General features: G+C 35.2%; 2 protein-coding genes across 6 annotated transcripts; one reads left to right on the top strand and one right to left on the bottom strand.

Moving 5' to 3' along the window:
* LOC109843526 lies at positions 862-3,384 on the top strand. Its single transcript, XM_020412461.1, has 3 exons — positions 862-1,051; positions 1,520-1,587; positions 2,251-3,384. The coding sequence occupies exons 1-3, from the start codon at positions 940-942 to the stop codon at positions 3,121-3,123; spliced, it is 1,053 nt and encodes a 350-aa protein (XP_020268050.1). The 5' UTR covers positions 862-939; the 3' UTR covers positions 3,124-3,384.
* On the bottom strand, positions 4,334-17,259 carry LOC109843482. 5 transcript variants are annotated; one of them, XM_020412415.1, is made up of 11 exons: positions 16,865-17,257; positions 13,353-15,257; positions 11,468-11,901; positions 10,806-11,048; positions 10,598-10,736; positions 9,776-10,516; positions 8,608-8,951; positions 8,332-8,532; positions 5,421-5,590; positions 4,815-4,906; positions 4,334-4,744 (listed from the first exon to the last, which is right to left on the bottom strand). In XM_020412415.1, exons 1-11 carry the CDS (start codon positions 17,034-17,036, stop codon positions 4,722-4,724), a joined length of 4,464 nt encoding a protein of 1,487 aa, XP_020268004.1. In that variant the 5' UTR covers positions 17,037-17,257; the 3' UTR covers positions 4,334-4,721. The 5 variants fall into 5 exon arrangements, 4 of the variants coding, with proteins under 4 accessions (XP_020268004.1, XP_020268005.1, XP_020268003.1 ...); XM_020412416.1 differs by having other exon boundaries at positions 9,776-10,348; positions 10,472-10,516; positions 10,598-11,048; XM_020412414.1 differs by having other exon boundaries at positions 10,598-11,048; positions 13,407-15,257.

A 25,168-nucleotide genomic window follows, 5' to 3' on the forward strand; every position in this document is an offset into this window, starting at 1 on the left:
ATATATATGATTGAGCTTAAAGTACTAACACACATAATATAAAACCTAAACTAAATATACCCAAGTTGTTGTCGGGTAAACGCGATAAGAAATCGCGTGGGCCTTATATAGGCCCTGCCCCAACTCCACGGGACTTCAAGTCCCATGGAGTTGCAGGCTGAATTTTAGAGAGCGATGCTCTCAAGAATTCCAGCCTAAAACTTTACGGGACTTGAAGTTTCGTAAAGTTTTGATCCTCCTAATCAAGTTGGTTATGTGGGGCTTAAATTTCATGGGACTTGAAGGCCCGTGAAATTTTATAAGTTTTTTCGTGAAATTCGAGTTGGCTGAACTGAGCCGAATTTGGTAACTATTTTTAAAATAGATTGTTTTTGACAAATAAGCTTCTAAAGGCCGTTTTTTAAATTTTGTCCGAGAAAGAACTACCCGAAAAAAAAGAATAATTTTTCAAAACAGACTCATTCGGATTTTTATTTTTCAAAATCGACCGTTTTTTCTTTTATTTATCAAAACCGACCGGATTTTGTGATTAGCAGGTTAATCACTATCCTAAATAGTCGGGGTTGCCAACCCCGACTATTTAGGAGGGTGTTAAACCCTAATTAAAGGCCTTAATTAGGGTTTAACACCCTCCTAAATAGTCGGGGTTGGCAACCCCGACTATTTAGGATAGTGATTAATCTGCTAATCACAAAATCCGGTCGGTTTTGATAAATAAAAGAAAAACCAACCCCGACTATTTAGGATAGTGATTAATCTGCTAATCACAAAATCCGGTCGGTTTTGATAAATAAAAGAAAAAACGGTCGATTTTGAAAAATAAAAAACTAAATGGGTCGATTTTGAAAAATTGTTCGAAAAAAAATTTCTCGCCTTTTCAAGCCGCTCACCGCCTCCATCAACCCAAGAGTCCAGAAGCCAACGTTCTAAGTTTTTCCGATGAAATCGGAGCGGGGTTCTTGCGACGAGATTCCTGTTTTCATCGACACCAACATCGGCACCCATTTGGCATTGTCCATTCCCCCCGACATCAAAGCTGGCGATCTCAAAAGTAAGGGATTAAAAAAAAGCAAACATAATAAATTACATTTCATTCATCTTTGTTCTATCAATTCCAGTGAATAGGGCCGGTTTTGTAGTAGAAAAGTTTCCGCCTTTGAGTCGATTTTGGTGGAAAGATTCGATCTTGATGTCAATGCTGCCGTCACGCCTGTTGTGTCTTTGAACAAATGCCATAACAGGGATTATATTTCCTACTGTGTGTTTGGGAGATGAGGGGAGGGAAGGAAGGGGAAAAGTTCCCCTCCCCTTCCTTCCCTTCCCCTTCATCGATCACACCCTAATTTGGGGCTCAAATTTCCTACCCATTCCCCTCCTCTACCCTCCAAAATGGAACTCCCAATGTTAAAATTAGATTTCTCTTCCCCTCCCCGTCTCTGCCCTCCATCCAAACAGGCCATTAAAGTTGTATGTTTGTGTTTCGTATTTTGATTCTGATACTTGTGTGTGTTTTTCACAGGGAGGCTTGAGAAGGAGCATTTGTCATGTTTTGGAAATCTTGGAGAAATCGTAGTCCATACGCTGATGGTATGTAGAGGTTTTAAATTCTGCTCGCAAGCTTGGCATCCTCGTTATTTTGTATTTTGGTGCTTGAATGCTTGATGGTACTTCGTGTCATTGAAACATAAAAGCTTTATAAGTGATGCTATCATCGGTGGGGGGGAAAGAAAATAATGTTAAATGGCGCGATCCTATCGTCATTTCACGTTTTTGTATGAAGTATACCATTGAATGTCGATATCTAAGCAGTTCTTTTGATCTAATTGATGGATGATAAATATAGCATTTCTTTTGATCTAATTGATAGATGATAAATATATTCCATGCTGTCCCTTCTTGCAGTGCCATTGCTCTATTGTATGTGCTTTTAGAATTTCTGTATATATGGTTGTTAAGCGAAGAGCTTGGTTGGAAATATATAAAGAAGGATATAATGATGGTAAGCTTCATGGAGAGAATGCTCACAATACAATTGAATAGAGGAATATGATTCATGTTGTTGTTGCTGTATCTCCGAATCTTTTATTATGTTGGATTTGTGTACATGTCCATGAGCCCAACTTTGACGCTTCTTATATGCATAAACTAAAACTTACGCTCAATTTTGCATTTTGCTAATCTTCTCATGTTTCTGACATTGCCAAAATTCTCTATTTTCATATTTCCTATTCCCTTTATTAATCTTTGTAGGTGAAAAGGAGATCATATTTTTATCATCTACCAGATTCATTGCCTATAAAGAGTGCATTCCATGGGATTCGAAGAACTTGGTTCCTTCAGATGAATGCATCTATGTTGCAGAACATTGAATCGGATGAATCACCATTGAAGCGTACACAAAATCATAAAGATCAAATGATACAATCAAGTGAAGAAGAACCCTCCACACTGAGCAACAGCGATATTACACAATGCTCTCAGCTTGAGAATCTCATCACCTTCAAAGATAAGAGTAGGGTTTCAGTTGTCAATGGAGAACAACCAGAAACTCACCCTGTTCCTATGGATAACGGAAATGCTAACCATTTGTTATCTGGGCATCAACTTGAGAGTCGGGATGCTCCCAGCATGAATATTTCTAAGGAAATATCGGTCACAGGTATTATATCAAGGTACTTCTCTGACTCTGATGGGGTAACTTCATGTAGAAAGAAGCATAAACAAAAGTTTGAAGAGACCCACATGAATGATATCGCTTCTTTAATTAGAGCTTCAAATTTTTTAGTTGATCAAGTAAGCACGAAGAGGTTGGTGGAGTCAGATACTGATTCATTGTGCTCCGTTAATAATGTCATCATCTCCGATATGAAGCAGTTTAAAGCTGCTAGCTCAGTTGTTAGAAAGAGAACAAGGAGATGTAGAAGGATGTCTCAATTTCGATATTCTGAAAAGGCTCAAGTCGGTAAGAAACTTATCCAAGCAGCGAATAATATTTCAATTTCTGGCAGCTGGAGAAAATTATCAAGGCCAACGTTCATGGAGAGGTGTGGGAATTTGCTAGCGCATGAATCAGGTGGTTTAGTTAGGAACCTTGCCTTTGAGATTGATGTTTTGGATGATTGAAGTAGCATTTACTGGGAGCTACTGAGCCTACGGAGGCTGGAGGATGGCCTTATCAGTAATGGATCAGGCATTTTTTTGGTGAAATCCATGTATCGATAGGGGAGCCAACGGAACCTCGTAAATCATAGAAAAACCCCTCTGAACGCCCTGAACTCTGTGAATCATTTCAAAATTATATTAAACCGCCTGAACTATTGGATATTGGAAATTAGACTACCCCTTTCTTATTTTTGGAATTAGGGAAGCTATCTTTAGTAGATAGGGGTAAAATTGTCCAAAAGCTGTCAAATGTAGAGCATGTGACAACTTAAGATTAATCTCAGTCATGAAAGTTAAGTGAGACAAGTTCAGAAGGGTTCGCGATATGATTTATGAAGTTCATAGGCGGTTTTATGCAAAACCCTCCGTAACTTCATGGGATCTTTTGTGAAATGCACCCGAGATTTAATTTTGCAGATGATGTTATTCAGTTCATTTGGCCTGGCTTGATGGTGATCCTCAACCATGAAAGATAAATTCAGCATAATGATAATGATATGATATATGCTCATTATGCTGATGAAAGGAAGCTCATTCTGCACAAAAGCCTATTATGTATTGCACTCACCAACAAGCTGTGTTTGCTCGTGTTGTGCCGTTGATTTTGAGTTTTGAGTTAGGGAAATCTTCATTGGCTATTTGATGAACTTACCTGAATGTGTAAGATGTAACACCACAGGGTGATCGTATTAATTCAATATAATGGTCTTAGTATAATCCATGTTCTTGCTCTTTTCTTTGGTTGCTGTGGTAGTATCTTGCAGAGCTTTTTACTTTTAATTTTAGTACTGTGAATCTGCCGCCTGCTAAAGTTTCATACTTAAAACCTCTCTGATGTAATGTCAACCAACAGATTCTCACTGCAACATCCTGGAAAATCTGCCATCAGAAGGCAATTATCAATTTTAAATTTATCTCTCAAATTGGACCTTCGACAACACAACTATGAGCTAGATTCTGGAAACTCGCAAGGAAATAAAATGATAATTTGCATGCAATTTCAATTTAACTTAACCTCCTATTTACTAAAACTCCTATCCGCTCATTTTGCTGGAATTAAATGAATCAAAACAAACCTTCACTCGATAAAGTTAACCAATGTATAACAGAAAAAGGTGTCCCTGAGCTAAAATTATTTGGTAACTTATTTGTGTCTATTCAAGTCAACCTCTTACTGAATTCAACTTGTTATCCCCAATCTCTCAACTCTGAGTAGGAATGTAATACAAATCCAATGATGAAATATAGATATTCATAAAACAGAAATGATCAGACATATCAATGAAAACTAGAAAAACCCATTTAGATATTTACAGAGACACAAAGTTTGCCTGGGGAATCAACACGAACCGCTCATATGAATTCACTGAAAAATCATTTTGGGACTGTTTCATTTATTCCAGGTTCATGCCAGATGGGACAATATTCCACCAAATGAAGCTCTTGAGCATCGTGAGTGTTTCTTGCCTTTCTAAAATCAAAAAGTAATAATGGATGTAGACCATCAACAATCTGTTGAAAGTGCCTGTGTGCAACACTTGCCATCTTTATGCCACAGGTCATCGATGTCTTTGATGCAAAACTGCAGATATTAGATAAATGAATTTGAGTTTGATAAATAATTTCTAAAATAAATAAAGTATTTGCATTACCTTCATTGAGATCAAAAGAATTCTTCCGTGCGAATATTTCAGCTGGGTCCAAGTGGCGGTTGGAGAGTAAAATTTGATTTAAGGATTGTTTCCTGGAAAAAGAGCAGATAGAGAAAATAATCATTAAAATAGAACTGAACAATCCATCAACACTTAAAAGTAAATCTAAGTTAAACACCTCCTATGTCTGTTAGCACTTAGCAACGAGGAACCTTATCACACAGAGCTCTCCCCATCCCACCCCACGGTTTTTCAAGTTGCATCATGTTCTGTAACATATATAGGGTATAGATAGTAGGAATTCAAATAAATAGAAGCATCATCAGGTTCATAGGCATTACCAGCTATCAGAGCCAAAGATACATACACCTTTTAACCAATGAATAAATATAGCACAAATGTTGCAAGAAATTAACCATCTATCAATATCTTTCTTTTTCTTTCTTTTTCCCTCTTTTTCCCCCCTTAATTGGAGTTATTGCTTACCTTGCCAAATATACATACATTTTTTTACCAGTAAATAAATATTACCACAAATGTTGCAAGAAATTAACCGTACGGGGATTTCTTTTTCCTTTTTCCCTCTTAATTGGAGTTGTTTCTTACCTTGCCCATGGAGGAACGTGTTTCATGTTACGCCTGTAATCTTCATCTCCGTCTTCGTCATCTGAGTCTTTGTATGGAGTGATATCATATGATTGTAAACCTTGACTTTGTGTGGTCACAGACATGCGATCTTGAATTGTTGTTTGCGATTCATATGAATTGTTAACAACCTTTACAAGACCAAGAAAAGAAAGTAATGAGGCTGCTAAAATATTTCATTGATAACATTGACACACATGAGAAGTATAATATCACTGTAAGTTATAAGAAACTTCAGAATTATGTCATATACGTAACATCAGCATAATCAGATTTATCGAGATGAAAACTATGCATTTTATTTGTATACTTTCAAGTAAGAAGTGCTCAATAGTGAGCGAAGCATAGGAATTGCATGGCACATGATATTACAGGACATAGACACATTTTCAATACAGGGATTCAAGAATACAATAAATGCGCCTACACACACATACACACACAAAAAGGAAAAGAGAACGATGCAGAAAGAATAACAAACCAGATATCAACATAAGGATAATCATAAACCTTACGTCTTAAAATAATAGATACATAAAAAAGCAAGCATATTAATTAAAAAAAAAGAACAAATCGTGCAAGACAAATACTACACCTGACATTAGAAAATCTAATGATGCTCGAATAATAAACCAGATATCATCAAAAGGATATCATAAACCTTACTTCTTAAAAGAATAGATACATAAAAAGCAAGCATATTAAAAAGAAAAAAAAAGAAAAAATCCTGAAAGACAAATCCTACACCTGACATTAGAAAATCTAATGATGCACCATTGATGCCTGGAATATTTTCAGGGCATTCTACCAGCAATACTGTGGAAAGCAAAAGGCAAAGCAAAGTGGGATTTAGAAATTCGGCTTTAGGGATTTTTAGCGGGGTTTATGAGAAAAAGTGCAAATGTTATTTTAAAATTAGCTCAGAAAATTGAAAAAAGGAAAGACTCAATACGGAGTGTATAGTTTAAAAATCTTAAAATTTAGATGCAATACAAAAAGAATACTGAAGCATTTTGAGACAAATATAATAAGTATACCATCAAAATGTTTAAAAGACACCAATGGACCTATTATTATTCATTCATTCGATCGTTCAATGTGATAAGTCAACAGAATTTATTTATGGAAAGAAATTGATGCGGGACAACCTATGAGATGTGAATAGATTTGATTTAAGAATTTAGTTAGGATTTTGTTCAATCTTGTTAGAGTAAAAACACTGCAGTTGGTATATGGTTTAGATATTTACTTATTTAGTTAGATAGTTTTCTTTTATGTTTCTTTAGATTTGAAATGTTGTTAAGGATTTATTTGTTTCTATCAGATTATAATTTGTTAGTTTCCTTATAAATAATCTGTATCCTCTCTTTTAGAGGCAGACAATGATTAATGAAAATTCCTAGATTTTGAAAAACATCTTTTGCAGCATGTGAGTTACTAATTTGAGTGTGAAGCCCTCCTCTATCTGTAATTTTATCATCTTGTTCTTTTGTTTATCTATCCCAGATGATCCACCATTCACAATCCCACTGCTTCCTGCAGTTCCCAAACATCCCCCAATTCATATGTGGTGGTGACTTCATCAAACAAGCAACTCCCCCCTCTCTGTTTTCTCATTTCCTGCAGCAAGACAGCCCGACCATGACTCAAACAGTACCTGCAGTCCCATATCCTTCTTTGCTTGATCCTCGAACACCTGAAAGTAGTCAAACAACCAACCAAACTCACAAACCGCCTTCAAACCTTGATTCAGATCAATCCTCGAGCAGATCTTTTATCTTTAATAATCTACATCCACAGGAATCATGCTCAGAGTGGACTCCAAGCTCGACAACACTACCGTTCCAAAAGTCAGAAATGAAAACTAATGTTAAGGACTAAGAAATATCTAATACCAAAAAATTTCACATACAAAATGTAAACATGTGAGGAAAAGAGATCAAGACACTCAACTGGTGAACAATAGTGAGGTCTTTTAAAAATAAAAATTAAAAACAATAGAAAATACATACAGAAAGATCAAGGATCTTTTGAGCCCCTATTCAAATAAGCTCATGTCTGTCTCAACTGTATGAAGTCAAGCATTACACAAATCTAAAGACTGAATATGACAAAGAAACTTGTCAGATCCTTCCCTATCGTGAGAGAACTAGCAATTATTGGTAAGACTATAAGGAGGTGAGATGCAGAAATTAGAGAATATCTCTCTAGTGACACATAAGTTGATTTGATCTGTTGGGTTGCACAGAATAAAGTGCACAGCCCAAGGGGTTTATCCCACTTTGGACTAAGCAGATTAAAGCAAATAAGCCAGTTTTGAAGCCCTGTGAACAAGAGCTTCAATATTTAAATCCATCTTAATTTTTTATGCTAGAACATTAGTAAGAAACATGCCAAATGGGCTGCTTCCGCTAATCGAGGCTTTATAGGTTTTTTTAACAACAATGGCGTACTAAATTGACCAACCTATGCCGAATTTTTTTCTTTCTATGTATCAGTTTGATCCAGATATTTCTCCAGCTGTCTGGTAAATTCTCTTTTATCCTTTTAGGCTGATGTTTGTGAATTAAATTCTCTTTTATCCTTTTAGGCTGATGTTTGTGAGTGAACAAGTCAGGTTTTGTAGGATAAGTGCAAGTGTCTGCTATGTAGGGTAATTTGAAGTCAGTTCTTATCAAAACAAAATGTAGCATTCATGTCATGTGAACTATAGACTTAGTATAAAGATGAAGCACAGAAATCACACGCACGGCATCAGGTATAAAATGACATAGATAACGCAGTCATTAGCATGTAATTGCTACTTACTGGGGTTAATATATTTTAAAATATAAAAATATAAAATATTGGTACTGAAAAGGTAAAGAATCACCTTATTTGAATCATATGTTTCGAGACAATCACCATGCAGTTCCCTAGAAGTATTGACCTTTAAAGAGTCCCCACACACAACCTTGGAGATGCTTGGTTCTGCTTCTGAGGTGTTCCTATAAGTAGGAACTTCTCTTCCTTTTACTAAATGTGGCTTCTTTGCTTTTATTGCCAACTCCTTTCCCTTGCGTTTCTTCCCATTCTAAAATATAATTGTATTAGCCCACAATAAATAGATAGAACCTTGTAACGTATTAAAGGAGAAAAAGGAACTTACTGCATTTTTATCTTGCAGTTCTTTATTGCCTTTCTCTACACGTAGCCTTTCAACAATTCTTTGTTGTTTACGCGCTTCTTCAGTGCATCGCCTCTTCCTTTCTTTCTCATTTTTTTCCATTTCTCTTTGCCTTTTCCTTGCTTCAATTGCTGCTTCCTTTTTCTTCTTTAGTTCATCTTCCTGCTTTTTCTTTAGTTCCAACTGCCGCATGTTTTCCTGTTCTGATCTTATCCTCTCAAGTTTGGCTGCTGCTTTCTTCATTTCACGCTCATATTGTCTTTTTTCCTCAAGACGCTTTGCTGCTTCAGCAGCCTCTAGTGCTTTAATTTTGATGTCCCTCTTTCCTGATATGTAATAGAAGATTAGATAAAACATCATTACAAGTTGGAACTTATTCATTAGCTCAAGCAGCACAGTAGAGTTCTTATCAGATGGTGATGGTGATGGTGATGGTGAAGACATGATCATGAAGATGATGATCTAGTAAAATGTTTTAAAAAACAGAAGCGCGAGGTGAAGAGTTAAGACCCTTTTCATGAAGTGAGGAGCATGAGCTGTAAGCCTCACGAGTTAAGTATATTTTAATTTTTAAATGTGATAAACATATAATATATAGTGTTACAAAAATTTACAATAGACACATTCAGGTCTTGATTATTAAATAAGAATTAAATATGCTAAGTACAGATGCAAGTCATAACATGCTAAGCTACACTAATAAGATACATATCTTATTTCAAGTCACGTTGTCATATTGAAGACATATAGTCTAAGGTTAAATTTATTAAAGGGGAATCCTTTAGAGGAAAATAAAATGAAGAACTAGAGAGCATTTTAATTTTAGTCAAAAATTATTTTATATCCCACTATCTTGTCTAAAGTGTGCGCTTCAAAAGAGAAGCATTTCATAGAGCGTGAAGCGCACACTTTAGTTATGCTTTAAGTGATGATGTCTAGGCTTGAAGAGAGAAATAGCTTCATTTATGAGTTTTGAAGCAATAATCCTTCAAAGAGTTTCTAATCCATTGATAAAGATAACAATAACAATAATGAAACGGTAATAATTCTTCAACAAAGAGATCCCTGGTTACTAATTTAGTTATCTCTGACCTAGAAGTGGATGGCAGCAGTAGGAGATATAAAACTTGAATAATGAAAAGGAAAGTACCCATCTCAGGAGCTGCTTTCTGTTGCTTTTCACGAACGAGCGGTATGAAAGAAGATACATTAGATACAATGTTGTCGGGCTTACCCTGCTTTTCAGAAACAGTGTTACCTCTATTTTTCTCATTCGCTTTTCCAGATCTATCTGGGTTACTGACCCAACTACAGATAGAACTAGCAGAATTTTCCACAACACTTCGAGTTAATGGAAGTCTCTCATTCTCCGTATAATTAATATCCACTAGAGGTGCTATGGAAGAAGAATCTAGACTAGCTCTTTCTAGATACTTCCTGCACAAAGAAACTGAAGTTGGCATGTTCTGATACATTGAAGTTACATCAGCAAGTGCTGTTCTCTTTGTCGATGTCTGGACCTCTTTTGAACCAAACACCTGTTCAGAAGCAGGTTCTTCTGCAGTAGTTGTAGAATTCTCGTCAATTCGGAAACACACAAGCTCAGGGTTAGAACCCTGTTCCTCTGAGCTGGCAACACTTTTCCTCAAGATGTTTCTTTGATGCAGCTTTCCAACTGGAGGTGTTAAAGGAGGTTTCCTAGCCTCTTGTGCATATCTAGCATCTGAAGATGAATAATTGTAAGGATGTGATCTCAATGAAAAGCCATCAAATGCTGATCTCAAATTGCAGCAAGGATCAGTTGTCTTATCATCTTTTATAGTCCTAAATTGATCCGAAACAATACCATCTATGCGAAGAGAATCACTCAAGTTCAACTGCTCTAAAATATCTGCAGGTAAAGAATGAAATACATCAGAGATTTTATGCATATTACATTTTGGTGTAGAACAGGACTTTGGGGCAAGCTTACTTCCTGATATGTGCAGCTGTTCAAGCAAAGAAGCCCTTTCTTTTGAAAGACTTGGAATTTCAGAGCCACTGAATGTAACATCACCCTCCATAGTAGGTGAAACATTGATGCTGAATCCTTCAAACTCTGGCATGGTCTCCTGCAAACCAACCTCACAGATGTCATACTGATGAGTCAAGCATGCTGAATCATATGTACATGAGCTTGCCTCTCCGATATGCATCTGTCCTATGTCAACTGATTCTTCCAACCCACCAGAATTTATTGGGCTTCTATGATCGAATCTATCTAAACCATCCTGTCTGCTTTGAGGAACATAATTCTGTTCCGCATCAAGAATGGTAGATTGAGCAATTGCACTGGAGTTATCATCCAAATTAAGACGTCTATTTGTATGCTTAATTGACAAAGGAGTTTGTACACAGCATTTCCCTGACAAGTCATGATCACCCTGGCAAGTAAGAGATATCAGCCAAATGAATACAAACATATTGCAACAAACTAGGCAGTGAGAGATATCAGCCAAATCAATAGGGACATATATTACAGCAAACTAGGTAAGCTCAAAGTGAAACAAAAACTCACAATGCTTCCTAAGTTCCTATGACTACTCAACAAAAGCATTTCAACTAAAATTGAAATAATCAAATAGACAACTTGATTCTAGAAAAAATGGACATGCTATTTATGATTTTCTAGTCATTAAGAACACTGTATCAATATAAATTTTATCAGTCAAGGAGATAAACCCTCTTAAGACCCTTTAAGACAGAGAAGATGTAGATCTCCAATAAAACATGTTTACATCAAAGGCATGGGTATAAGCTCTGCCATATAAGAACTAAATGAAGATTCATGCAATTTCAGTACCTCAACCCGGCATTTTTTATTTTGGTGTTGTTCTTCAAATTGGCCTGATGCGGCATCGAATAACCTATCTCCCAGCTCACAAGATGGCATGCAAGGCTGGAAATCAATACAGGATTCTGAAGTACCATTTAAACTTGTCCTGCAAATGCAGTAAATGTGCTTCTGTTTTTTAACTTTCGACCTCGGTGAAGTAGCAAGCACATTATTTGAGCGAGTCTTCATTTTTTTCCTTTTAGGCCACGTAATATCACATGTGTTCTGCTCCAAACTACTTGAATCATCAATCCTGTTGGACTTTAGTGTAGCATAATGCTTGTCATTATTGGCTGAGCTCCTCAAAAAGTACCGAGCTTTTGGCACTGATTCATACTTTTTTTCAGCATCTGGTGTTATTCTTTCTTTTACAGTTCCCATTTCATTACAATCCCTTTTACCTATAAAAAAATAGTAGAGAATCACATTACCGAAACAATTCTTCTAAGTAAAACAAGAACATAATATCCCTATGATAGCTATCTAACAACAGTAGGTAGACAGAATGAAAAACAAAGCTTGAATAAGCCCGAGTTTGGAACTGCATCTTTATAGTACAGACACTTTTGCCTAATCAAGAATCAGGAGAACTCACGTAATTGATGACTCCTAATTAATAAAGGGTTTTCAAGAACCATGGGAAGATTTCCTCCATAGCAGTTCATGACTTCTTTATAAGCAACTAACAGTTCTTTCCCCCCCCACAAACGAAAAGGTCCTCTGTGAATTTTCCTTTTTCCTTGCGGTCCCCCCCCACAAACGAAAAGGTCCTCTGTGAATTTTCCTTTTTCCTTGCGGTCAAGTGTGCTTTCACCAAAAGAACATCTATTAATAGGCCAACGTAACCTGGTATACTTTCAGAGTTAGAAGTATTTTCAAGTTTTAAATGGACTAGGCCAGACCACTTCAACCCCAGGCATTGGTTACGACCTAGGTTACCCAGGTACTTCTATCATGAAGCCGTTCCCATACCGGACACATCCTTATGTCCAAACTTCATGGACAATCCTTGGATGTATGCATACATTTATTCAATACTCAATTGCATGATATATCTTTAATTTTAGAACACTTGCCATACACTTCTTGGACGTATATCCTACATTTCACATCCATTTCTTGAAACCCATTAGACATACAGGCTTTTTTTCAGTCCGTACCAAAGTTAAAAACTATGAAAGGGTTGTTTGGGTGTCTAGTTCAAAAACAAGTAGTTTCCAATTTATAATAATCAACATTTTAAAAGAAACATAGAACTGCGATAGGAAATATAATTCTAATAACATATGTATTGAAAAACAATAATGACCTCACGTGAATTATTAATCTGAATATATATATGTAGCCGTGTCCTTGTATCTTACCTTTTACAATTTAGTTGTGTCCTGTACCTGCAACTGCACCCGTATCAATACATGTACCCATCTCCATGCAACTTAGATTACGATAATACTAGACATACAAGACCTGTTAATACTTTCAAACTTAGAAGTATTTTCAAGGTCTAAAGAGACTAGGACAGACACCTTCAACCCCAGGCATCGGATACGATAATGCTAGACATACAAGACCTGAGTTAAGTACACAAAATGCTCCAGAGGGTGATGCAGACCACTAGTTTTGTTTCATCACAGTTGTCAACAATTCAACTAGAACTCCATAAGGAGATTCTCGAAGTGTATAGTGAAATTTCAGCAATATCTACTTCCCTGCCTAAGACACATTATGATTAACATCCCTAGGTCTGCAAAAGAGGGAAAGGTTGAGGTTCCAAAATGTCACCGGATGATTACAAGAAAGAACTAGTTATAAGACTCAAACATTGCGTTGAAAAAATTTCAACAAGTCCTACCTTCCAGCATCTCATTCTGACGTTGCAAAGCTTCTGGAGATACTATGGACTCACCGGCAATTTTTTGTGAAATCTCTTTTGTGGAAATTTCAATTTCTTCAGCTCCCACAAGCACTTTATTTTCTTCTGTAGAGTACAACACTGGTCTATCACAGTGCTCAATGTCCGTCCGTTTTCTAGAACCACATATTGTTTCAGCATTTTCTCTACATGGTGATGTGGCAGGTAATAAAGCACTGGCATCACCAACAGGAATGAGAGGACGACATCCCCGGACCTGGTTTCCAATTATGTCAGACCTCACATCTTTGTCAACATCTGATGCTCTGTTGGCTCTATCAGATTCAGGAACAAGGTTCTCACTTGAATCACATTCTTCAATCCTGTTTAAGGGAACATGAACTGTTCCCACAGGATACCTGTCTTCAGATTGCTTAGCGACAGCAACGTCTATTGGCCCATCTTTAGTCTTAACACAACATTCCACTCCCTCTGCACACAGAATCCTGAACGAATTTTTCCTGGTAAGACAACTAAAAGCAGAGGTATGACCAGATGTATCCAAGGAGTTTAATATACAGGTTCTCTCAAGTAATGAGTTAGACAAAACATTTTCAAAGGTGGAACAATCTTCTGAAGATGATGCTGGGTGGATTATGCACACAGATTTCTGTCCTGGCAGCTGAGCTCCCTTCTCCGGCATTTCATTTGAAACTACGTCAATTTCTCTGCTCTGGTGTATGGTCTTTGCGGTATCAGGGACACCCTCCTTCTCAGTCTCCCAGAGTTTTGAATTGTTGTTCGCACTCTTAGAACCTTCAGGAACCATTCCATCATTCAATGCAGAATTCAACTTTGTGGGAAAAGACTCCAAATCTGTCTGACTTTCCTTAACAGAAGCAGCAATTGATCTCTTATTCAAGTGACATGTGCCATTGCTGATAAAAGTACCAAGATCTGTTGTTTCATTTGAAGATGACAAGCCCGTCAAGCCTAGATGAGAATCACATTCGGAATCCACCACTTTAGGCATCACCAAACTTTCACTTTCAGTTGGATCTCTGTCAGCTTCTTCTACTCTCCTTATGGTACTCAGTGCTTCTACTCTCCTTATGGTACTCAATGGGCAGAAAATATCCTCATGTAGTTGTGTACTAGGTAAAGAGTGATGACAAACAGTCATTTCATAATTTTCTGCTTCAGAAGTAGAAAGCGAGTTCACATTTGGACGAGGTCCCTCAATTCCATCAATAAGCTGCTCTGATTTTGACAATAAGGTAATTGCAGATAACCTAGAAGTTAGCGAATTTGTTATCTCAGAACTGTTAGGAGCAGCGAAAGCTGAATCCAAGTAAAGGCCGTTTTCTACAGAAGTGTTATGTGCATCATTATCGATATTTGCAGATGGCACTGAAGAGACACCTTTTTGAGGTTCGGCTAATTTGGATGTCTGACCAACAGAATGATACTTCTGATTTGTAGATCTTGATCGAATGGCTCGACCTTTATCTTTGACATAGTCATGACTCGAACAGGTAGACATTGACCTTGTCACTCTACCAGTGAATTCATGAGCATTTTGCACAACCGGGCTTAAAGTTTTTGCTTTCTTAAAAGGGGGGATATATGGTTCCTTATGCTTTATTGTTGACATCCGAGACTTAGTAGGTTGACTTAACTTGGAAGAATTCTCAGTAACTTCAGGTTGTAATATCATCTCAGAATTATGCTCGCTGACTTGAGGGACGTCAGCAGCTACTAACTCATCATTAGCCTGTACTTCACTATATTTATTTGAAGCACATGTTTTGGTGAAGAAGCTGTTGGCATTAAACAAGCATGCTGGAGCAGTAACATGTGGAAATGGGTCTAATATCTTAGAAAGGATCTGTTCTCTATTGAACTCTGCATATAGATGAAATATATTTAGAGGATGACATAAAAGTCAATTTAGGACAAAAAGGTAAAAGCCAGTATTGCAGCAGATAGTATGGAAAATGCAGTATATAAACATGCAAATGCAATCCAGTTCACAGACAATATTAGCCCCCAACCCACATAGAAAAGCAACATCAAGCTAAGTAATGAAAAACAGTTGGCTGAAGAAGTTTCAGTAAACCAATCACAAAGACTAAAATTGCAATGACAATTTTTCAGTAAAACAATCACAGAGACTAAACTTGCAATGACAAATACAAATTTTACTGAAAATTTTTCAGTAAAGTTGCAATGACAAATACAAGAGTAGGCTGTTCTTAAAAAATAAAAAAGATAGTTAAGTTTTCCAAATTGATCTCCTAGCCTCCCGTGAATAACTCAGAACACCCTATTTGTATGCGGGTAATCTGACAAAAATTTGTACCCGTCAATGAATATAGAGGAAAAATGAGAAAATAAAACAAGGCAATTGCCATTACATTTTCACTAGAAATTAATATCAGTAAATGTTACAACTGACAAAATTTAAATATAATAGCAGAATTCTTTATGTGGGCGTATATACTCAGCCTAGCAGCAAAAAATGTTTAAACTGGACAGCAGATTTTAAAAGAACTAGTTTTTGTAAATCTAAGCCTCTAGAATTGTCTTTGGTTGTTTGTACTTCGGAAAAAAAAAGCTACAACACCTTCTAATTCATACATACTTTAAGGCATCTAGTTGTTATTCAATCTAAATGGCTAACTGCTAAAATAAGGAATTATCAGGAATCGTATTTTAGTGGTTTCTCAGTATAAATTTTTTGGTAGTAAAATTACAAAATTAACAGAGATTGTATCACTACAGGCTACGAGATAATAAATAATTATGATAACAAAGTAGAAATGTGAATTCAACTGTTTATATAAAATGGCAGCTAGTAGCTCCTCCTATGTCAATGAATTACAAAGAGACTTTCATAGTAATAGAGAAGCAACTCCGGTGATCAAGAGCGTATCCACCAAAGCAATTTTCAAGCCCTAAAATATCCATTGATTTGAAATTATATGTTAGTTCAGATATAAATTTTGTAAGGTTCCTACGTGAAATCACCTCTAAAAGCTATCTGGTTGAGGGAGGAAACCCCAAATTTCTTAAAGCCCTACAATTGACTCCACGCTACCACGACCTAAGCACCAGACTAGTACCAAGCGAACACTGCAATACCACCGTCACTACCCATGCCACTCGATTGCAAATGGAAGATTTGCTCCGATACCATTTCTCCAAGGCCTACCCCTGAACGGTAGAGGGAGACTCAAATCTCTTATAAAGTCGCAATTGATTCCCATTCAGCCAATATGGGACTAAATGGACCCTAAAAAGATTCCCCCTTCCCCTTAGTCAAAACTAGACTACACACACAAAAGCGATTAGGGTTTTAGCCCAAATCAAATAATAACAAGATATTGCATTTCACAAAAGACACAATCCCGAGAACAAAAGACCCAAACCCTTAAACTTATCACAAACGACTGGATTGCATGAAATTAAAAAAAAAGGGAATTTCCAAGAAACGGGAAAAAAGTCGGCACCTTTGGGCTCATCAAATCCCGAGGTCAAGAGGCACGGCGGGGGGCGATGACCTTCGGCCAAAAGGTTAAATGCGAGAGATTGACCGTAAGAATCGACCTGGTGCTTGAATTGGTCCTCGATCCACCGCTTCCGATCGAAGATGTTAGTGAAGAGGTGCTCCATTGCTGACATCCTGATCGCGAGATTGTGAAACCGTAACAAAAAGAAGACGGTCAAGAGGCTACATTTTAGGGTTAGGGTTAGGGTTCTTTCTCGTTCGAAGGTGATGAGAGAGGGAGACAGAGAGAGAGAGAGAGGAGGAGGAGGAGAACGAAGCAAAAGGATTTTAAATTTTTTGAAATCGCAGGGTCCGGTCCGTTTTGGATCTGGACTCAAGTGTAAAACGGCAGGTGCTCTTCACGGTAAAATTCAATGGATTGGGTTTTTTTTGAGTAGGGTTTGCAAGCAAAATTAATCCGCATGATGTTGCGGTATTAGTGTGAGCAAAGACGGAAAATATTGATTTAAGCATTTGATTCAGATGAAAAGAGAAGTTTTTATGATAGACTCATTCGATATTTATTCAAAAAAAAAAAATAGATCCACTTTAATTTTATTTATAAAAATAGAATCAATTTAAACTGAGTTCGATTTAAAAAAAACACAATTTAATAATTAGGTAGGATCGTCAGCCACGTCTAATTAGCACATCAAAGTTATAATAACCGCGGCTAGCAGATATTTAGAGCTTAGTTCAAACATAATTGTGGTTGCCAACCAAGGCTATTTTGATCTTAATTATCATCGCTAATTAAAAGGGTCTGCCAACCCGACTAATTAGTAAACTATGTTTTTTTTTTCAAATCGACTCAATTTCAGCCAATGCTATTAAGCAGACTGAAACTAGGTCTAATTTTATAAATAAAATTTAAGTGAGTCTATTTTTATGAATAAATATTGAAATGGGTATATTTCAAAAAATTTGTCCTTAGAATAAATTTGAAATTGACAAGAAGATGCATATTTTGATCTCTTAGTTTATGTATGAGCACATTTTGTCATTAATTAGGCAAAGTAAACATTTCTTTGTATGATATTTATTGAAACCAATATACAAATAATGGTGAAATGGTGACTGTTTGGTTCAAAGCCTAAAATTATAAGATATGGAGTCCCATCAAGAATATCAAATCCATAGATTTTTATACATGCCTTAGAATCCCTAATTTTTTGCTTGGTTCAACAAGATTGTAGGAAAGCAAATCCTAGAATTTGTTATTTCTTGTTCCATTCAAATCCAAAAATATAGAAAGGTAAAAATAGAATACATGTATAATATCACCTTTGATGAGCTTACCACCTACATAAAGACAAGAATCATTATATTAAAAAGGGGGCAACCAAACCCTAATTTGTGCCTCAAACCTTATTGTTCTAACGACTATTAACGGCTCTTTTTCGGCTGAATTTTTGTATAAAACCTGATGCATCCATCAGTGTTGAGCAGGGGGAAATCTACAATAGAAATTTTCTTCGGGTCTAAATATTATAAAAAATATGCTATCAAAGAGAGCATTGAAAGGCATGAAGTTTGGTACAATTGCAAGATCCTAACTCCATTAAAAAATTTACAAAAATGCATGAACAAAGAAAGGTATTATTGGGGATATGCAAAATACCCGAAGAAGGAATGGAATTTCTTTGAGTGGGCCGATATTGATGATGAATTCAGCTACAACTCCATGAAATTTATCAAAGAAAGCAATGTTTGTGAGAAAAATGCTATGAAAATCAACAAGCAGAAGAAAGATTTGAGAATTGCAAAAAACCAAGTTGTTACTTGGAAAATATGGGCATTATTTTGAGTTTTTGCTTGTATCGTTCTCATCATTGCAACCATTATGTTGTGTATCATGCCATGTGTACCAGAAGCACCTGATGATCACATGACTAGGCTAGACAACATATACAATCGGACCAAACACTACCCAAAGAATATATACTTAAGCCTATAAAGAGGATCAGTACATACATATAATCCATCATACTCAGAATAGGATCAAAGAATCATAAATAAAATTAAATGCCAAATACCTAATATATAGCATAATCAAGTATACAATACAATACAAAATAATAGCGAGATACTCAACAAATATCAGCAAGTCCCACATATAGCGAATAACATAAAAGATATCACGAGTCTAATATCAATGTCATCATCTCAAAATACATAAAAGCTATGCCACACGACAACACAAGTCTGAAACAACAACTATAATAGCTATGTACATCAAAGTCACCACATAATAGTGGATAGATGAACATAAACAATAAAATCTGCTTCCAAGAAAACTGAAAATAGAAGTAAATACATTGAAAAAAAAAGGCTAATGCATGTGGTCAAATATTATAATTATTTACTTTACGTTTATTTATTTACTATAATATGGTTGTAAAAAACTTTATAATTATCATAATATATTTATTTTTTTAGATATTTCCATGTGTAATTTTAACATTTTGTCTTCCAGAGAAATAGTGATGTTTAAAGCCTTAAAATATTAATGATTTAAGATTAATTAGTAATTTGAATGTATAATTTCAAAATATTAATGATGTAAGGGACCAATACGGAAAAATCTATTATTATTAATAAAAAATAAATTCTTGAATTCATTACGGAAAATGGTAGGTTTTATCTAGTCATTAAAGATTTTGTTCAGTTATAAAAAAATTACTTCCACCTGTTGTTTATCTGACGATTGAGTATTATAGATATCCAAGAACTTTTTTTTAGAATTTTCTAAGTTAGAATGTGAAAATTCAATCAAGAAAGAAAATATAAATTATGTGATCAATTCCAAAATCTGATATTGTACTCTTTTTACATCTTCCCAACTACTAATTGATCTGTCAAAATGATTACTCTCTAATTTTAGAAAATTATGAAATATAGTCTAAGAATGATTTGTATATATTATGCACTCATATTGATTGTATTTTAACAAAATAATTTATATCTATCCAATGTCAAACAACATCTAAAATTTTAGTTTAAGGAGTTAGAAGAATACAATATCTGTAATAATACTCATATCCAATCTATGAGCTTCATAAACTTATAAGAATGTGAACAATATAAAATGATAACTTAATTTACTTTGTTAAATAATTTATTACAAATCATGCAAGATAAGGGGAATCAGAAGGATCATATACTCATCCTAAATAAATATTAAATTTCTCGAAGAGATTCTTACAGTAAAAGATTTTTAGAGTTGATGTGTTAGATAAATTTAAGGACAAATAACACAAACCAGTTCATTGAGTGATAGATTTGCTATAAACTCCACTCTTATAAAATTAATACCACATGTGCCTTAACTTGTGCATTTGTTTAAGAGTTAATTTTAGAACACTCCCCCTCCCCTGCAAAACTATTTAAGATCGAGTAAATCTCCGCTAAGTTTTGGGTGTTTTGCAGATAATCTATCTCAACCTTAAAATTTTTGATTTAACCCCAATGAACTTTTCTCACTTAAACCTAACCTCTCAAAATTAACATCATTGAGTCTTATCTATTATGTGATAAGTACTTAACTTGAAAAGACCAAAATATCAATCAATCATAAAAGAATTACCTTGGCTTTTGCTAGAAAAAAGAGGTGATATAAAGGGAAAACAAATTGTAAATTGGTTGTGATCCTTTTATTACCGGTTGATGGTTTTCTTTTTAATTAAAATTGTTTTCTTCAAGAGGAATTTTATCCAAATCGCATATCAAAGTTATTATGTTAAGAGGGTTTGTTGATAGAGCTGTAAAAGATTAGGGGAGTTTTTATGAGATACGCTATAGTTACGATATGTTTTCTAAAATTGCACCAAAATTAAGAGGGGTTATCTATAACACCCCACATAGTGAGGGGTTTTTGTCAAATTGAATCAGTTGAGTGGGTTTTTTAAGACAATACCCATAGTTGAGAGGGTTTTTAAAAAATTAACACTTCTTTTAAATATGGCTTATTTATAATTGTCCCTCAAAATTTTAATAATTTAATATTAGTCTCTAAAATTATGAACAATTTTAAAAATTTGTGGGAATCATTGGATATTTAAAATCAAGGAACTAATATCTAAATAATATTTACATATTTGCTCTTATAAGCACTCTATTAAATATCGACCAATATATTGCTATATCGGCCAATATATCGGGTTAAAGACTTTATCTCATTAATATTTTATATTATTTTCTTTTATTTATTGTTTTTTGATATATCGATTGTTATCGAAAATATGATTGATATATCCCTTTGAAGATATCGAGAAAATCATGACATTTTTAATTTGATTGTGGGATGGGTTTTGGATTGTGTTTGGGAAATAAAATTGGACCCCGCAAAACCCACAAAGGCCACAATTCTTCTCTAAAATCTCTCCACTTTAGGCTCTCACAAATCTTAAGCATATATCTTGATACAAATTCTTATGCTTAAAATTTATTAATATGTTAGATTACATATTACAATATCATGTTATGTATGAATATTATCTCATATGACACCTAATATTACACATATATCCCTGATTTTTGCAGCCCAATAGCATGGATTTTATTTTTTTAATATTTATTTGATGTCCAACACTTTGCAATAGTCCTTCAAAAGCATCTTCTAAAGTTTTCTAAGCAAAGTATATAATTCTAGGAAGTAATTCTAAATCTTAAGACTCATTTAAAATATAATGCTTTAATTTTTTTCGCATCTCTTCTGCTACATAAATATAAGCTAAACATTTGGCCTCATATTTTATGATGAATATTATTTATCAATGGGATCATATACTATTGTTTATGGATAACAAAGGTTTCAAATCTTTTGTATGCTTAACTGAACTTAAATACCTTGTAGTTTACCAGAATTATACTTATATACCTCTACTTGTATCTCGCTGCATTTTTTTAATTTTAGATAATGTGCCTTGATGCGCTTAAATATCCTAATATTTTCTAAAATTTAATGTTTATACCTTCCGTCTTGTTACATAAACATAAGAATGGTCTTTGTAATTTTCCTATATGAGTTTCATGATATAGTTTTAGGACAATTCTATGTTTTCTACTCTTTCCATAAATACTTTATTGACATGCACTTATCTATTAAAATATTATTATACATTACTAATAATTAATATGATATAGAGTTTTATAATAACGTTGGAAGTTCTAGAATCCAACCAGAACTGAAGAGGAGTATTATCAGTTTTGGAATAGGGTACTCTGTTCAGAATCTAATTTGCTATCAGCAAAACCTCTCACCAATAGCAAGTAGGTAGACCAGATGTGATTATTATTGAATTCACAATCTCAGTCAATGTACGATTCTTCCTTTCTGCAATTCCATTAGATTGCAGAGAATACGGAGCGGTAGTTTCAGCAATGATTCCACACTCCTTGAAGTATGTTTCTGATTTCTTATATCGGTACTCTCCTCCTCTGTCGCTCCTGAGTCTTTTCACCTGAAGTCCAAGCTGCTTCTCCACACGAGTCTGAAACTTGATAAACTTGCTAAAGACTTCATCTTTAGATTTTAGCAGATAGACGTGACAAAAGCAAGAATGGTCATCAATGAAGGTGATGAAGTATTTCATGTCGCCTCAAGTGATGAAGCTCTTGAAGTCATAAGTATATGAGTGAATCAGATTCAATAGGTTGGTGCTCCTTGTGACGCTTGGAAAGTGCTTCCTTGTTAGTTTCGCTTGTGCGCAGACTTCATACTTCTCAGGTTTGTTACCCCCATATTTTAGAAGTAATCATAATTTCTTTATGATAGACAGTTTTCTATAATTTACATGTCTCAGTCTATTATGCCATAACACAGAGGAGTAAGCAGAAGAGGATATTTTATTAACAACTAAATTGGGTATGATAATACTAATCTTATACATATTATCAGTATGATATGCATTTCCAAAATATATTTTCTTAAAAGATAACACAGTCTTTCCTCTTTGAAAATTCAGTCTCATACCTACATCACACAACATGCTTCCTGAGACTAAGTTTTTGACAATTGAGGGAATATGTTTCAAATCCTTTAATGTGAGAGTCTTCCCTGAAGAGAGAGAGTCAGCACCACAGTCCCAGTTCCAAGAACATGCACTACAGAATGATCAGCAATTGATATGTTCTTTTTGGCAGCAACATAAGAAGAGAATACATCTCTGTTGGAGCAGACATGATAGATAGCACCTGTGTCTAAACATCAATCAGAGATGTTGTTGGGAGTTGTCACTTGGAAGAGCATAGCCACACAATTGTCAACTTGATTAACACTGTGTGTTGTTCCCTTCTTTGGTGCTTTGCAGTTCTTGGTAAAATTTTCTTGCTTCCCACAGTTGAAGCATTTGCCGTTCTTCTTGAAATCTTTCTTTTAAACATTTAGATTCTTGGGGTTTTGATTCTTCTTTTTGTTAAATGACTTGTTCTTCTTCTTAGTAGAAGAACTAGTACCATTCTTAATGTTAGCAGCTACTATGTTAGCAGACGCCTTCTGCTTAGCAAAGAGCTCATTCTTCGTGCGAGTCTGAATCTCGTCCTCGATCCGAATGAACCTCTTCAAATCAGACAGAGTCACCTTTCCTTCTTCGAATGTCCGTGGAGAATAACATCCAAGATGGAGGAAGCTTGTTGATAATTGCACCAGAAATAAAGGTTTGGTAAAGACTGGTCTTTTCATCCTTTAGTTTCATAACAAGTTTTTCAAGCTCTTTGACTTGAGGCAAAACCTCAGTGTCATCTTCGAATGTAAAATCCAGAAACTTGTCAATGAGGTGAGACTTCGACAACTTCTCCTCATTCTTGTACTGGTCCTCCAGAGTATTCTAGATTTTCTTTGCAGAGGCCTTTGTTGGTGTAAGCATCTGTTAGATGACCGGCCATGCAGTTAAGGAGATAACTCCTGTAGAAGTGATCATCTCTAGCCCAAGAGGTTTCAGACTCAGAATCTTCTTTAGAGTCAGGTATCTCCTCAGAAATCACATAGTAGGTTTTCAGGAGTTGCATCCCGACAATCACTTTTCGACGCATTGTGTTAAAGTTGGATCCGTCAAAGTTCTCTAACTTAAGACAGTCCACTCCAACTGTCCTCGCAGGATCCATTGTAGATCAGAAATATTGCTTTAAGATTATCGACGCTTGTGGTTAAAACTAGAATAAAATAGATATATCTATTAGAGAGTTGAAGTGTTGTATTTTTAAAAAATTTTAAGTTTAGTTATTGTGCGTTTATGAAATATTATGCTTAAAGCAATATTTGGCCTACTCTGGTACAAAGATCCAAGATCAAACTACTTCCAGGAACATCAGTACAATACACTGGTGTACACCAACCAGGAACTGTCAACATCTCCTCGATCTATAAGGAAAAGATCTCCTCGATCCATCAAACCTTTCAGTTCAGACAAAGATCTCCTCGATCTGTTAAACCTTTCGGTTCAAAACCTTTTAGTTCAGGCAAAGGATCTTTCGATCTTAAACAAGCTTTCGGTTCAAAACATTTTGGTTCAGACAAAAGATCCTTCGATCTTAAACAACCTTTCGGTTCAGGGCTATGTTCCTTCGGGCACAGTGATAATCATATTTTATTATAATTTTATACCATCATTATCTATTTTTAATGAATAAATATACCAATAATAATTGTTTTTATCTTTAATTGCAGGTTAATGAAGAATAAAGCCCAAGATCTCTTCTCCCAACAAAAACCCATGAATTTAATGAAGAACACAAGCAAGAGCCAAAAATCCCAAGCCCAGAATCAAGTCGAGTAGCCTGTAGAAGCTGGAGAAAATAAAAAAATTAAATATGAAAAAAAATGTATTCAAGATAGTTAGCTGCAAAGAAACGACGATATCTCTCAATCCGAAAGGCGGAATTTAACATATAATATATGAAAATCGCCTATCTCGACGAGACGAAGTCATCCATGAAGGAAGAAATTTGATAGGAAATCGATACGGGCATCGATGCCAGCATCGATACTGACAGTTCTGTTACGAATTAAGGGCTGATTTTTTATGGTTTTGGATAATATTTCAATCCAATGGCTTATATTCATTGATGTTTACTATAAATAGGGGTAGAGAGTGAGGAGTTGAGGGGGTAAAAATTTTTGTAACTCCATTTGGAGAGGAGGACCACTCTTAATTGAGAAGGTGTTCCAAATTTATAACTTTTGTTACAATTAATAAAATATTTTTTTACCACTATAAATATTTCTTCCATTTATTGGATGATGAAGATGGAGATGAAGAATTATTTA

The sequence above is a fragment of the Asparagus officinalis genome, chromosome 5, assembly GCF_001876935.1.
Source record: "Asparagus officinalis chromosome 5, Aspof.V1, whole genome shotgun sequence".
Taxonomy (NCBI): domain Eukaryota; kingdom Viridiplantae; phylum Streptophyta; class Magnoliopsida; order Asparagales; family Asparagaceae; genus Asparagus; species Asparagus officinalis.

Coding starts and splice junctions, on each gene's coding strand:
- LOC109843526 (XM_020412461.1), top strand. CDS start 940: ATGAAATCGGAGCGGGGTTCTTGCGACGAGATTCCTGTTTTCATCGAC. Junction 1,052..1,519: donor CAAAGCTGGCGATCTCAAAA/GTAAGGGATTAA, acceptor TGTTTTTCACAG/GGAGGCTTGAGAAGGAGCAT. Junction 1,588..2,250: donor TCGTAGTCCATACGCTGATG/GTATGTAGAGGT, acceptor TAATCTTTGTAG/GTGAAAAGGAGATCATATTT.
- LOC109843482 (XM_020412413.1), bottom strand. CDS start 17,036: ATGTCAGCAATGGAGCACCTCTTCACTAACATCTTCGATCGGAAGCGG. Junction 8,952..9,775: donor GAAAGCAGCTCCTGAGATGG/GTACTTTCCTTT, acceptor ATTACATATCAG/GAAAGAGGGACATCAAAATT. Junction 4,907..5,420: donor CACGTTCCTCCATGGGCAAG/GTAAGAAACAAC, acceptor CTCTTTTTCCAG/GAAACAATCCTTAAATCAAA.